General features: G+C 45.3%; 3 protein-coding genes across 4 annotated transcripts; 2 read left to right on the forward strand and 1 right to left on the reverse strand.

Moving 5' to 3' along the window:
- Positions 1-861: 861 nt before the first annotated feature.
- Positions 862-1,741, forward strand: LOC108030882 (GSK3-beta interaction protein). The gene has a single exon (XM_017104039.3). It carries the CDS (start codon positions 1,007-1,009, stop codon positions 1,472-1,474), a length of 468 nt encoding a protein of 155 aa, XP_016959528.1. The 5' UTR covers positions 862-1,006; the 3' UTR covers positions 1,475-1,741.
- On the reverse strand, positions 1,522-4,663 carry LOC108030881 (ATP-dependent RNA helicase Ddx1). Its single transcript, XM_017104038.3, has 4 exons — positions 4,422-4,663; positions 4,315-4,366; positions 2,597-4,263; positions 1,522-2,145 (listed from the first exon to the last, which is right to left on the reverse strand). Exons 1-4 carry the CDS (start codon positions 4,435-4,437, stop codon positions 1,700-1,702), a joined length of 2,181 nt encoding a protein of 726 aa, XP_016959527.1. The 5' UTR covers positions 4,438-4,663; the 3' UTR covers positions 1,522-1,699.
- Positions 4,664-5,391: 728 nt separating this feature from the next.
- LOC108030860 (guanine nucleotide exchange factor subunit Rich) lies at positions 5,392-10,615 on the forward strand. Of its 2 annotated transcripts, none has more exons than XM_017104003.3 (3): positions 5,392-5,543; positions 5,627-7,717; positions 7,989-10,615. In XM_017104003.3, exons 2-3 carry the CDS (start codon positions 5,645-5,647, stop codon positions 10,212-10,214), a joined length of 4,299 nt encoding a protein of 1,432 aa, XP_016959492.1. In that variant the 5' UTR covers positions 5,392-5,543; positions 5,627-5,644; the 3' UTR covers positions 10,215-10,615. The 2 variants fall into 2 exon arrangements, with proteins under 2 accessions (XP_016959492.1, XP_043950831.1); XM_044094896.2 differs by having other exon boundaries at positions 5,424-5,486.
- Positions 10,616-13,787: the final 3,172 nt, after the last annotated feature.

A 13,787-nucleotide genomic window follows, 5' to 3' on the forward strand; every position in this document is an offset into this window, starting at 1 on the left:
TTTTATAAGTTTGAGCCATTTTTGTAAAGATTTTAAATTGTTTCTAACAAGACCTCTGATATCAACTACGAACGTGCGAGGCTGCTACTTGCTGTTAGCAGCAAAATGTGAGCTGTAGACGAGTTTAAGTGCTGTGGTCTTTGGAGTGGGCGAGTTACTCTGCTAAAACAAAAGTGCGCTTTTAAGTCGCAACACTCTAGGTCTTAAAGATTTCGAGATCTCAACGCTCATACGGACAGACGGACATGGCTACATCGACCCATACTATCCAGTATAATCTTTAGCTCTACCGACCAATCCAATCGCGGACGTACTCACTCGACCTGTTGTTTTCTATTTTGATTTAATTACGTTTTTTGCCAACCAATACACAAATATTACTCGGCAACTCTAGTAACTGTCTTGCAGCTCTTTAGGCTAAAGTATCTGGCAGCGCCATATGTAAGAGGTTCCTGCGAATTACAATGTTCAGCTTAAGGATACTGTTGGAATGCAAATTGGTCAATTTTGCTCAGCTGTTCAATGAAAATGTCAGCCACTTTACATCATTGAGACTGTTGAGTTTTTGAAAACTAGAGTTGTTGTGTTGTTGAACCACCTAGCAATATTTGCTTTAATAGGAAATTTGAAAGTATAGTTACATATAATACAAAATAAAGCAGAGCATGCTTTTAGTTGCTAAAGTGTACAAAATAGCCAGTGGATGTAGCCATTTCTGTTAAAAAATTGTTGATGAATAGGCAAAAATTCAGCCTAATGTATATTTATTTATATTTATCACCACGATTATTAGCCAAATACTGATCTCGAATGTAATATGGAGAAAACAATAATCGGAACGCCCTGCTTCGCTTGGTAACCAAAAATATACTAACGCTTGGCAGACGCCAGACAGCTGCTTTGACATATGAAATAGAAAGACATGTTGCGCCTGTAAAAACCGAACGAAATCAACTGGGATTCAATTAAAAGGCGAGCCGAAGCCCTGCGTCGAGACTCTGACAGGATGGGCGAACCGAAAGCCAGTGCGGAGCACGGGGAGGAGCAGGTCTTCAACTGCGAGGATGAGGCTAACGCCATCATCAATGATGTGAAGGCCCACGTTGCAGAGATATGTGTATCCTCCAAACTGGCCAGCGATGCCACGCAGATCTACCTTAACATCCGCACCATCGAGAGTGCCACCTGCTGTGTGCAGGTGACCAATCGTGGCTTTAAGATCGTCTCCTCCCAATACGACACCATAGACGAGAATGCGCGGATTCGCGCTCTTCTTCGCGAGGGTCAGGACCAAGGCAACGAGAACGAGGAGCAGGAAGAGATATTTGAAACGCCCTACGCCCTGCTAGACAAGATCAGCCCTCGCTACGTGGAATCCTTCGGCAACCAGCTGTGCCAGCAACTTAGGCAACTCCAGCAGATGCGTACTCAGTTTTACGAGGAGGACGAAGATGAAGAGGGGGAGGAGGAGTAGTGGCTTCGAGATTCAGCTCCCACCCGAGGCTGTTTACTCTTTAGACAGAAGATTTTAATGTTAGTTTAATTGAATGTTTACTCATAATTGCAGTGCAACAGCTCTGATTTCCTACATAATTATGTGTGTGTGCCGTTAAAGTATTCCCGCGTGAGTTGGTCATGCAGACCTCATTTCACTAGACCCTCTCCTTGCTTAGCAAATGATTACAGCTCCAGATCCGTTTTAGACCTTAAGGCGTTTCAAGAATAAAGATTGTGATTGCAACTCCAGGTCGGTCAGCTTGCGAACGGTGGGCACCAACTGCTCAACGTGGTCCTCGTATCCGCTGCCGGTGTTGAAGTTCTTCTGGCCGTACACAACCTTTCCGTCAAAATCGTTCACTGGCACCTCCATGGCACGGTCTACCTGCTGGATCGTGATGTTCAGGTGATCCTCCACTTCAGCCAGCAGGTTTGGCTCGTTGTACCAGATGCAGCATCCTCGGACGTCGGTCAGATTGGTGTTGTTACAGTTGCGGCCGCGCGACTTGCACCACTCGCCGTGGTACCACACCTTCTCCGGCACCGTGGCCACCAGGCTAATTGCCAGCCCCATGCGCTCCGCTCTGCCCACACGTCCGATGCGGTGCACATAGTTGGTCTTGTCATCGGGCAGCGTTACATTGATCACTGGGGATAAGAAGGATTGTACATTACCATAGGGCTTCCGAAATGGTATGAAATAATTTTTATCCAATATAAAAAAGACAAACTTTAAAGTTATGCAAATGTTAACACCTATCTCGGCGTTGTTGTTAACCGTTAAAAGATAAAATAGTATCCTGGCTAAAAAAACAGAAAGATTGGAAATATAGGAACTGAATATAAGTGCTATGATATAATTTAATTTAAAGTGACCGTGAAAAATTGGATAGCTAGAAAAATATGGGTTTACCGTAAACGGATTTAATACAATCAAATTATTTCCGGTTTAATTAAAAACCCAATCAAAATTCGTCTGATCGCGTCAAATAGCAACTTCAATAGAACTATTCTATTTTAAGAATATCTTTTGCTAATAAATGAGACTTTTATCTTTCAAGGAAAATCCTCAGAGTACATATAAAATTTAAAAACTCACTGAACGGAAGCCCGGTAATGTCAAGGCCGCGTGCAGCCACATCCGTACAAATCAGGAATTTGACTTGCTGTCGCTTGAACATCTCAAGGTTCTGTTTACGCTCCTGTGGTTTCCGATCGCCGTGCAGGCAGACGCACGAGTAGTGTTGTCCTCCACGCTGGCGAAGATACTTCTCCAAGTTGTCGCAGTCCTGCTTGGTACGGCAGAAGATTATGGCCCGATCCATATTGTGCTTCTCTATAGCGTGGACACAGTACTCCCCCTTGAGCAGCTTGACTGCCTGCGACTGCGTTTCCTCCGAAAGGTTTCCCGGATAAACATTGTCCCGGTCATGGACGCCATCAGTGTTTATGGGCTGGCGGAGTGACTGCCAGCTGGTGTCAGCCTGCGGGTCCACTAGGCAGACAACATGGTGTACAGTTTCCGGCACGGCATCCTCTCCCTTCAAGTCCACCCAGGTGGGGAAGTGCATCAGGCGCTCGGCCATCTTCTTCACTTCAAACGCATGCAGCGTGGCCGAGCACACAACCATTTGCAGCCGACGACCATCTGTCGTGATCTTGGGTATTTGCTTGTGCAGACGATCAATAAGTTCGGTGTAACCCTGCTTGAGGAGGGCGTCCGCCTCGTCGAGTACAAAGAAGCGACAGTGAGTTAGCAGAACCAGGCCGCTGTTAATCATCTCCTCCAGTCGCCCGGGAGTGCCCACCACTATGTGGGTGCCCTGCATTAGTTGTGCCTTTTGCTCCTCCAGCCTTACTCCCCCGATAAGCAACAGGGAACGCACCTCGGGGTTGCTCAAGTGGTACTTGAACTTCTCGATCTGGTTGTAGGTCTGCTCGGCCAACTCCCTGCTGGGTTCGATGATTATGGCCTGGGGCGCATTCGGCGCCGGCTTGGCATTTGCTGCTCCAGCTGCTGGACTGGCCAGCGGATTGGCTTTGCTATTCTCAACACCTGCCTGGCAAGCACCCACAAATCCGTTCCCCGGAAAGTACTTAAAGTCAGTCTTTCCAAAATTAAACTGCATTTCTGCGTTTTTTAGCACCACTGCCGGATAGAAGGTATCCTTGGCAAGGTTTTCCGGCAGGCGGAACGCCACCCCAAGGTTCTGTCCGTTCTTGGTGAAGCTCACCTCCAGGCGCTGCAGATCGAGCAGGCAACCAATGACGTCCGACTTACCAAAGGCCTCGCCGTAGTCGTCGAACTGACGGTTGTTGGACTTCTTGCCCGTGCCGCCAAATCCGAAGCCCATCCGACAGGTGCCCAGATCCAGGTTCGCCTGCTGCGTTGACCAGCCCACGCGGCACAGACCCTCGTCTGTTACCGTGGCCTCAAAGTAGAACTTTCCCTTTCCTCGGACACCGGTGGTGGCCCGGCATCCGTGCCACTCCTTGAACTCCCGCGACTGGCAGCGCAGGCCTTCGGGAGTGACCGCTAGGGCGTTGCCGCGGTCGAAGAAGGACATGGTCCACGGCGCTACCGCTCCTCCTGTACTGCCCTTGCCCGCCTTTCCCTCCTCCAGATCACGCAGAGTCTCCCACACGATTTGCAGGATGGGCAGGCAAAAGGCGCCCGTTTTTCCCGATCCGGTCTCCGCCGCCATCAAGACATCGCCACCGCCCAGGATCAGAGGAATGGCCTCCGCCTGAACATCGGTGGGGAGACTGCAAAAAGATTTATAAATTTTTTAGAACCCAAGGAATTTTCCATCTTACGTCCAGTCCAGTTCGTCTGTGGCCTTTCCCAGCTCCGGAAGCACACCAAACTCTACGACAAAGGGGCTAGTCAAGAACAAGCTTTTAAATTATTAGTTTTAACTCACCTTCGAACGCAGTCATCACGAGAATGCTTCTGAAATCCTCTTTTTTATACTGCTCGAGGGCCGGCTGATTTATTTAGTTCGAGATGCGCTGAATTAGATTCAATTTGGCAGTGGTTTACAGATGAACCAGTTTCGGAACTAAAATCCCTGAACTACTCAGTGCTGCAAGCTTATTGTTTGGTTACTTGAATATTCAACAATGATAAATATTGCGAGTAGTGGAATGCTTAAATTTTGAAATTCTTTTCAGTGGGCTGTAATTCAATCATATTTTTTTCCAAGTTAAGTACAGACTGTTGACAAGACTTAAAATTTAAATCTTGCTGGTAATCGCTTTATTTATTTATTTATCACTTAAAACATAGTCCCTAAACTGTTGAATTTTGGTCAACTGTTATTCAGCTGTTCCATAGAAAGTCATCTTTCAGAAGTTTCAGCAACTCAACAGCCTCGGGGCTGTTCAAAATTTTTGTTGAATTGCTGAAAACCAGAGTTCTCGCTGTTCTCGACTAAAAGTAAGAGGGTAACTCTATTCACTTGTAATCATGGAGGAAGAGGATAATGCAAATAAAGGATATCTGAATGGACAATCTGACAACAACAACATCTAAAAATTGGAAATTCAACAAGTAACTTTTAGGGTCGTTCCCTTAAGTGCAGAAATTTTCTGTAGAGTTTTTATCAATTCAGTTTAAGGAATACCCTGATTATAAATATTTGACCTTTTTCAATCGATTATTTATTTGAATTTAGTCAATCAATATTGACTAAATTCAAATAAATAATCGATTGAAAATTGAGCTTTATTGTTCTTGAGCTTTATTGTTCTTGAATTCTTAAATGAGTTCTTCAAAGGGAAAGATATGCTATCAAGTAGAATGGCAATAACAACTTACAGTCTTCCCTGACGGGAAATAAGCTTAGCTGCCACCACTGTTGCTTGAACAAAATCAGTGGTGCAAAACAACGATTGGCAAACAGCTGTGATTTCGGGACGCTTCCCAACACTCCCATTTGTATACGCGTAAAATAACGCAGACTTTTTGTTGTGCCGTGGAATGTTTGGTAAAAGTGCTAATTGGGCGAGGGAGATCATGTAAAACTGGGCGTAACCCACATAATGTAAATGTACCCGACCCAGTGCGCTGGCTGAATCCGTTTTTCCGCTTCCCTGCCCTTGCTAATGCAGTTTTTCGTTTGTTCAGTAACTTTTCACTTGGAGGATGTACTTTCCAGTGGGCTGGCCCAAGCGGGTGGGCCTGGCGCTGCCCGGCGAGAGCGCCAGCATCCGACACATCTGCTGCGACGCGGTCAAAATACTCGTGGCGGCAGTGGGCGATGACTTTCTCGGCATCTGGTACGCGAACCCGCTCATCCCCATCGCCTACTTCCGACGAACGGAAGACTCCCGGCGGCAGTACGGAGGAAACCAGCTAATCGTGTGGAAGCCGGACTCCCGGCAGCTGGCCTTGCTCACCGCATCCGGCGCTCTGCTGTTGTACCAACTGGACTTCGATGCAAACGGAAGCGGGATTCTTCTGCAGGTGGATCCACCCGCTGCGAGCCTTAAGCGGGACTCCGCCGAGCTATTCATAAAGGAAAACATTCCCCGCCTGAGCGTTCGTGAGCTGTGCAGCGTGACTTTGGGCTCCGTCATCACAACTGTTTGCTGTATCAGCCTCAGCGAGTTGCTTCTGGCCACCCAGTCCTGCGAACTGCTGCGTCTTCAGTGGACTCAGTTGGAGCAGACGGAGAACGATCAGGAGCTCCCAGCCCTAGCTGCCATTAAGCTGCGCGACATTCCCTTCTATGTGCAGCAGCAGCCTCAGCAGTCGTCCGCCAGGAGCGTTCCGCCCTTAAGCAGGGACTCCTACGTAGCCTCGCTGGAATACTCCCCGTTTATCGGTGGCTGTGCGGCCGTCTTTAGTGATCGACGTGCCGCCTTCCTAATTGCCAACCATCTGAGATTCGAGACCGACCACATGCACGGCTTCTGGGTGCCGGACGTGGAGGATGCAAGCGTCTGCAGCGTTAACCACAAATTTAGACTGTTGGCATACGGCCAGGAGAGCTCCGCTGTTAATGTTTATGCGATAGATGATGCCACCGGAGGATTGGAGTTTTCACACCGTCTTATGCTTACGGAGAATGTGCTGCCCGGCAGTCTGGGTTCAGTAAACGAGCTAAAGTGGAGCCCTGACGGTTGCGTCCTGGCCGTTAGTTGGACGAATGGCGGTCTGTCCCTGTGGAGCACGTTTGGAGCATTGCTTATGTCTACTTTAAGCTGGGACTTTGGCCTGAACGTTGACTTGGTGCGCCAAAATCCACTCAAACTCCGCCGTCTTGAGTGGTCCACCGAGGGCTACCAGCTTTTTATGCTGACGCAGCAGGCGGCAGAGACGGAGGAAAATGACAAAAGCAATGTGTTGCAGCTACAGTTTGTAAAGAGTGCGCTGAGCATGAATCCCTGCATGACGACAAATCCGCACATCCTGCTGCAGGGAGACGATTGTCTGTATCTCAACCAGGGCAACAACTTGGAGCTTAGTTACGCCGGCAGCCAGGCCACATTCCCCTCAAGCGGAGCGAGTTCGAATGATACGATGCCTGTCGACGGAGACTGCCTCGAGTTAAAACAGAGCCCCCATACGGGCAGCATTCTTACGGAAAGTAAGTATTGGACAGTGTTGCAGTTACCACTGAACTACGCGGCCACCAACTGGCCAATCAGATATGCTGCAATTGATCCGGACGGATTGCACTTAGCGGTGGCTGGACGCACTGGATTGGCGCACTACTCGCTGGTGACCCGACGCTGGAAGCTCTTTGGTAATGAGTCGCAGGAGAAGGATTTTGTTGTCTCCGGAGGTCTGCTCTGGTGGCATGGCTTTGTGGTCATGGGGTGCTACTCCCTTCTGGACCGCACAGACGAGCTGCGTTGCTATCCTGCGGACTGCAAACTAGATAACCAGTACGGGCACAAGCTGCAGGTGCGTGCGCCTGTAATTAGCCTTAACTCATTCCGGCACCAGTTGATTGTGCTCACAGCCGATGGGATCGTGAGCCTGTTTAACATGTCAAAAAAGACGGCCTATGCTTTGGATATTGAGTGTGCCTATGAACTGGATGTAAAGAGCATCTGCATCCACCCAGCATGCATAGTAAGTTTGACCGTGACGAACCTTAAGAATGAGCTAAAACCACAGGGTCAGCAGCAAGGTGCAGAGCAAGCGGAGACTATAATAGTGAATGTTTGCGGTCGCATATTGATGATCCAGCGCGACGCCAGCGAACAGGTATGTTATGATGGAATGCAATTTAAATAAAATATGAATAGAACCGTTATCGTCTATTAGTACGCTAGAGAAGAATTGATTTTATACCCTTGCAGAGGATATAAAGATTTAACATATTCTCTTATACTCTTGGGACTTTCAATATTATAATAATTTGGAATACAAGGGCGTAGAAGCTTCAGCCAAAAATAGCTTAATTTCCTAATGAATTTAAATATTATGTGTATGATTTGTGTTGTACTTGTAATGATAACTTTTCTTTACCAAATAGGTCCCCAACACCTTGCTTGCCACTTGCTTGGCTAGCTGCGTTGAAGTGTTTTGGCTCTCACACTCCCTGGAGCGCTGTGCTATGCGCGACTGTCTTTGGCTCTACTCGGGGGCCCACGGAATGCGAGTGTGGCTTCCCATTCTGCCGCCAGGAAGGGAGCGACGCGAAGGAGAGCAAGGTGGTGCTCAGCGTATGCACAGCTTTATGTCCAAGCGGATCATGCTGGGATTTCCTTTAAAAGTTTATCCGCTGGTCGTGCTCTTCGACAACGTGATTGTGCTAGGTGTGGAAAACGAAAGCACGCTTTATGCCAACGAGCAGGGCTCCCACTTCTCACTTCCATTTGCCGTGATGGAGCGAAAGTCGCAGATTTATCTGCACAAAGTGCTTCGCCAACTGATCAAGCGAAATCTTGGATACTCTGCCTGGGAGATCGCGCAATCGTGTCGCTCATTGCCGTATTTTCCACATGCCCTGGAACTACTCTTGCACGAGGTTCTCGAAGAAGAGGCCACTAGCAAACAGCCCATTCCGGACGCCCAGTTGCCTAGCATTCTTGATTTTATAAGGGAGTTCCCCGTCTACTTGGAGACAATTGTGCAGTGTGCCCGCAAAACAGAGATCGCTTTGTGGCCGTATCTGTTTTCAATGGCTGGTAAGCCTAAGGATCTATTCCAGATGTGTCTGCAGTCAGAACAGCTAGACACGGCTGCCAGCTACCTTATAATCCTGCAGAACCTGGAACCATCTGTAGTAAGCAAGCAATATGCCACCATGCTGCTAGACATTGCCCTGCAGCAGCGAAAGTGGGAGCTAGCCAAGGATCTTATCCGTTTTCTTAAAGCCATCGACCCAAATGAGATCGACTCACCGCGCTCCTCGATGGTTGTAAATGTAAAAATTGCACCGCCCCCACAGGTTAACACACAGCAGCAGGTGAACCAGAATGCGGATGCCTTTAATATGGTCCTCGGTCCCATTGCCAGAGAAAGGAGCTTCTCCACCACGGTGACAAGTAACCTGCCAAAAGACAAACAAGCTTCTGGAGCCCCACCTGTAGCTCCTGTGACGGAAACGAGCAGTTCTGGTGCACCTACCGTTGTGCGTCGACGGTCTACTAAGCAACGCGAGACGTTCTGCATCGATCTGATTCTCCAGCGCCATGCACGACAACTACTGCAGAACCACAAACTTACGGATTTGGGGCATATGTGCGCCTATCTAGACTTTCACCTCGTTAGCTGGCTGTCGCAGGAATCGGAGCGTGCAGCTAAGTTGGATGACTTTGCCGGAGCCCTGCAGGCACTACACTTGGAACTGCAACTACCCAGCCCGTTTCCAACTTCGGTAAAGGACGATTTTGCACAGCTACGCGTCAGTCTTCGGCAGACAGGTGGTGCGGGATCTTCACAGACGTCGGAATCTGGTTACTTCAGTCTTGCCACGCCCAATGGGGCTGCAACGCAGTCTCCACAGCTGCAACCAAGCATTAGGGAGGAGGAGGAAGAGCTGCAGCAGCCTAGCTCCTTACCAGTGCTGAAGACGCGCTCAGGCTCACAGCTTTCGTTCGACAACTTCCGCTACCGCCGACTCTATTCGCTGCCGGCATCGGAGGACGACCTGGCTGTAGACCCCTTACCCGAGAAGCTGGCTATCAAACTGCGGTATCTGTTGCAATTATTTATCGAGGCGAACTGCACGGATTACGCGCTTATTCTTTCCATCCTGCTCCAAGATGCGGCTTCCATCTCGCGAATTGTTAATGGGATAATCCGGAGCGAATCAGTTCACACGTGTCGGCGCACGGAAACAGCCCTTAAGCAATTAAGTCAGAGCACCTTCGAACACAGTGGATCTTTGTATCGGGAATTTGTCCTCACTTTGCAGCCTCACGTTTACTTGCTGGAACAGTACATACAGTCGTTGGGGGAGACCGCCTGCTCGCCGCTCCAAGATTTCAGCCCGGGCACAGAGCAAGGCGTGGACGACGCCACTGGACTGGAGAATGAAGAGGCCGAATTCGTGCCAAAATCGCAGCAAGCAAACGGAAATCAATGGACGTTGGCTGAGCACCACCCAAATCTACAGCGGCTGACGCGGCACGCAAGTCTGGAGTCAAACGGGAACGCAGCGGTGGCCAGCGGCTCTTCCGCCCATTCAACGCCCACACAGCGCCAGCTGCCCCGGCAGAATAGCCGCGAGCGGGAGGGCTGTCTCGTCATGTAAGCCGCTAGCTGTTAGCCGTAATCCGAGAAGTGTAATCCGTACTCCACATACTCAGCGCAAGGATGTAAATACGTACTCTATACGAGCACTTTTTTTTAGTCCGTGGTGGAAAGCGTTTTGTTGCTGTAACTCGTTAAAATTTTCTGTTAATTGTAAGCCAGCGTACGCACTCAGAAACATGGTTAAAGAAAGGACCGGACAGAAACTCACACGCAGACAACGAAGCGTCGCCGGCTAGCCAAAACAAACAACCGTAAGACCGTATGAATACGTAACGTAATCCATAAATTAGTAGATGAAATTTGCTGCAATATTTGTTAATTAAAATTATACAAACAATATACTTAAATATACAAATCAAATAAAATTATATTTTTAGTAATAAATGAAACTAACAATCAGTTGCTCTGAAATTTATTATTACTGTGTTACTGGTCTTTCAGTTTTAAAGCTATCGCGCTGAAACTTTACCAAAAGACTTCATTCTTTTGTAGTACATTAGTCGGAACCATCCCGAATGAAATCTAAAATCTAAAAACTAAATCTTTTAGCTCCCAAATTAAATTATATCTTTTTTGTTGTCAAATATATAACCTCCTCTTCTTGAAAATAATTTCTAATTGAATTTAATAAAAATAGGATGACTATAACATATAGCTGTCAAAGAAACGATAATACAAATAATGAAAATTTATTTAAGAAAAAATGAAATTCATAATTCAAAACTAATTAAAAAATATTATTTCTATGCTGAGGAGGTTATATGTTAAACAAGGAATAACGCCATAACCGGGTGCCTCGTCTATGAGATACCCTTTTCTCAGCAAAGTGATATATTTGATATCAAAAAGTTTGGTTTTACCGTTGCATAAAAATAACTTCATTGAGAAGTTTGCCACGCAGTGAAGAAGACGTTTCCGAACCCATAAAGTACATATATATATTCTTGATCAGCATCACAAGACGAGTCGATCTAGCCAAATACTTCTGTCCGTTTCTACGCAAATTATATTATCAGTTTGAAGCTTTTAGGATAAAACCTTCCAAAAGTCGACTTCATTATTAAAAAAAAATTCTTAAAAATATAAAAATTTATATTCCCAATATTATAAGATAATATGTCAAAAACTCCCAAAGCTATAATTTGTTTCACATTATTTCCCACCAATTATGCGATCGTTCCTATGACAGCTATATGATATAGTCGTCAGATTTTAATAAAATTTAATTCGAAATTCAGAACTAATTAAAAAATGTTATTTTCAAGCTTATAAGGTTATATGTCAAAAAAACACAAGAGATATAAATTATATTGCATGTTTTCCTACTAATTTTCCGATCGTTCCGTTCGTTATATGATATAGAGACTAGTTTGCGTAGAAACGGACGGACAGACGGACATGGCTAGATCGACTCGTCTTGTGACGCTGATCAATAATATATATACTTTATGGGGTCAGGAACGTCTCCTTTACTGCGTTGCAAACTTCTGACTGAAATTATTATACCCTCTGCAAGGGTTAAAAAATCAGACAACTTATCCTATAGCTGCAATAGGAAAACCGGATTAATGTTAATGTCAAAATAATACGAATACCGTTAAGTTTCGTCAAACATATACGGTAGTAAACTTAAATGTGACGGAATCTTACTATTAGATTTAGTTAGTTTTTAGTTTTATAAAAAACGGAAAGCTTTGTAGATAGTTTCCTTCCTTGTTTTCAAAATCTGTTATAAAATGGGATCCCATTCGCTTTTGTTGCAATACTCATATATAAAGTTTGGCATAAGCATTACATAACATTTTTCGGGCTTTTAATAATTTATTAATCGCCATTAGTTGAAGAAAAAATATCCGATACTTCCACATACTCTGTACAAAACAAAAATTATGACGAAATTCTGTAAATTTTAAAAATTAGTTCTAAAATCAAGAAAATAATTCATAACTCATAAAAATATTTTAAAACTCAATGGCGTTTAAAAAAAATTAAAATTTAGGGTGACATAATTTTAAATGGAGATGTCAAAAATTTTTTTTAATAAAACTTAAGATATTTTATTCAGCAACTGTTGATCTTTAAAGATGCCGGCAGAAAAAGAGTTTTTAACCGGAAGCATACATGCTCATCTTTTACTGGACTTTTGTCAAATGAATTTGGAAATGGGAAGCGGTGTGTATTTTCAAGTTTCCCCAATTTTGGGAGGATCAGAGGCCATGCCATATACCTCAGCGTAATGTGGCCCGGCATGTTGACTCTGCGACAACGTCAGTTGTAATTTGTTCGCTGCTGCTGTAAAAGTTAATCGCTGTGACTGATTCATTACGTGCTTTGCTTGATTTGGTAATGCAGGTGGTAGTTAGGATAGTGCCACCGCCGGAGTCCTGTCCCCGTCGAGTCTGTTTTGTGCGAGCTGCGCTTTTGAAGTTTTCCACAAAGTTTTCGCAACGCCAATTCGACTCACACACATGCACACTTTCACTATACGACTACACAGAGGGAAAAAACAAAGTACATTGTGCTTGAATTGAGAACAGTCGTTCTTGAAAGTAGTAGTACTGAATTCGAATTAAATTTTATTAAAATATAGCTGCCATAAGCGATCGGAAAATTAGTGGTAAAATAATGTGAAACAAGGAAGAACGCTAAGTTGAGTGCGTCGACTATTAGATACCAATTACTCAGCTTAAGGGAGCAAAACTGCAAGGTTATACAAACTTCGGCTTGACAAAGTTAACTTCCTTTCTTCTTTTATTTGAAGTCTGACATTTTGGATACTATTCATAAAAATACTTAAGGGGTGCTCTGGAATCTTTAGAATCGGAGACAGACACCTTACCAGCTGGTCTACCGCACAACGTTTTTCGCAGGCGGTAACGCGGTACTAACGCGGTATAAAAAATGCAGAACACACCACTTCAAGTCGAAATGCATCTCATTATTTGTTTTCTTTTGGTGCGTTTATTTTGATATTATTGAGTTTCTGAGAACAAATTAAATTTGATTTAAGAACCACGTTCTTGTTTTGAGAACAGTTATGATTTAACCAAATTTTAAGTACAAACTCAACTTTTTAAGAACATTTTGAACGCAGATGAGACCGTCTGAATTCTCTCTGTGTATGTAAAATGAATTTGATTAAGTAACCTAAAAATATGTGTATAACATATTATATTATGAACGCTGCTTGTGAAATAAACATTTCTCTTTTTTTTTCATATTTGACAATATAAAAGGAGCATTTAACTTGGGTCTTATACTACTTTAAGTCATACATTTTTGCTGAGTGTAGAACTCCGAGTCCATGGAGTGCTTACCCGGCAGCTTACAATAAAACCGTAAGTCTTACTGAGCGTAATCACTGTAATGTTACGATGCGGGGGCGGGTGGTCAAAGTCGCAGAATGTGCGAGTTCGCTCTCAAACGTTGAGCCCCCGGGGCGCAATATTTAAGTTGGAAAGCAGGAATTCGTGTACCTCGCATCCTTCCGGATCCGGGTGGGCTGAAATACAACTATTGACGCTTCGCCGAAGAGCCGGCCTACAGTCACGGAGGTGGTGGGCGCAGCGGC

Source organism: Drosophila biarmipes, chromosome 3L (genome assembly GCF_025231255.1).
Source record: "Drosophila biarmipes strain raj3 chromosome 3L, RU_DBia_V1.1, whole genome shotgun sequence".
In the NCBI taxonomy this organism is placed as follows: domain Eukaryota; kingdom Metazoa; phylum Arthropoda; class Insecta; order Diptera; family Drosophilidae; genus Drosophila; species Drosophila biarmipes.

Excerpts from the sequence above, each read along its gene's own strand:
- LOC108030882 (XM_017104039.3), top strand. The coding sequence starts at position 1,007 with ATGGGCGAACCGAAAGCCAGTGCGGAGCACGGGGAGGAGCAGGTCTTC.
- LOC108030881 (XM_017104038.3), bottom strand. Across the intron at positions 4,264-4,314 it reads ACAGACGAACTGGACTGGAC|TCTCCCCACCGATGTTCAGG; the intron begins GTAAGATGGAAA and ends ATCTTTTTGCAG. Across the intron at positions 2,146-2,596 it reads CATTACCGGGCTTCCGTTCA|TGATCAATGTAACGCTGCCC; the intron begins GTGAGTTTTTAA and ends TCTTATCCCCAG.
- LOC108030860 (XM_017104003.3), top strand. The coding sequence starts at position 5,645 with ATGTACTTTCCAGTGGGCTGGCCCAAGCGGGTGGGCCTGGCGCTGCCC. Across the intron at positions 7,718-7,988 it reads AGCGCGACGCCAGCGAACAG|GTCCCCAACACCTTGCTTGC; the intron begins GTATGTTATGAT and ends TTTACCAAATAG.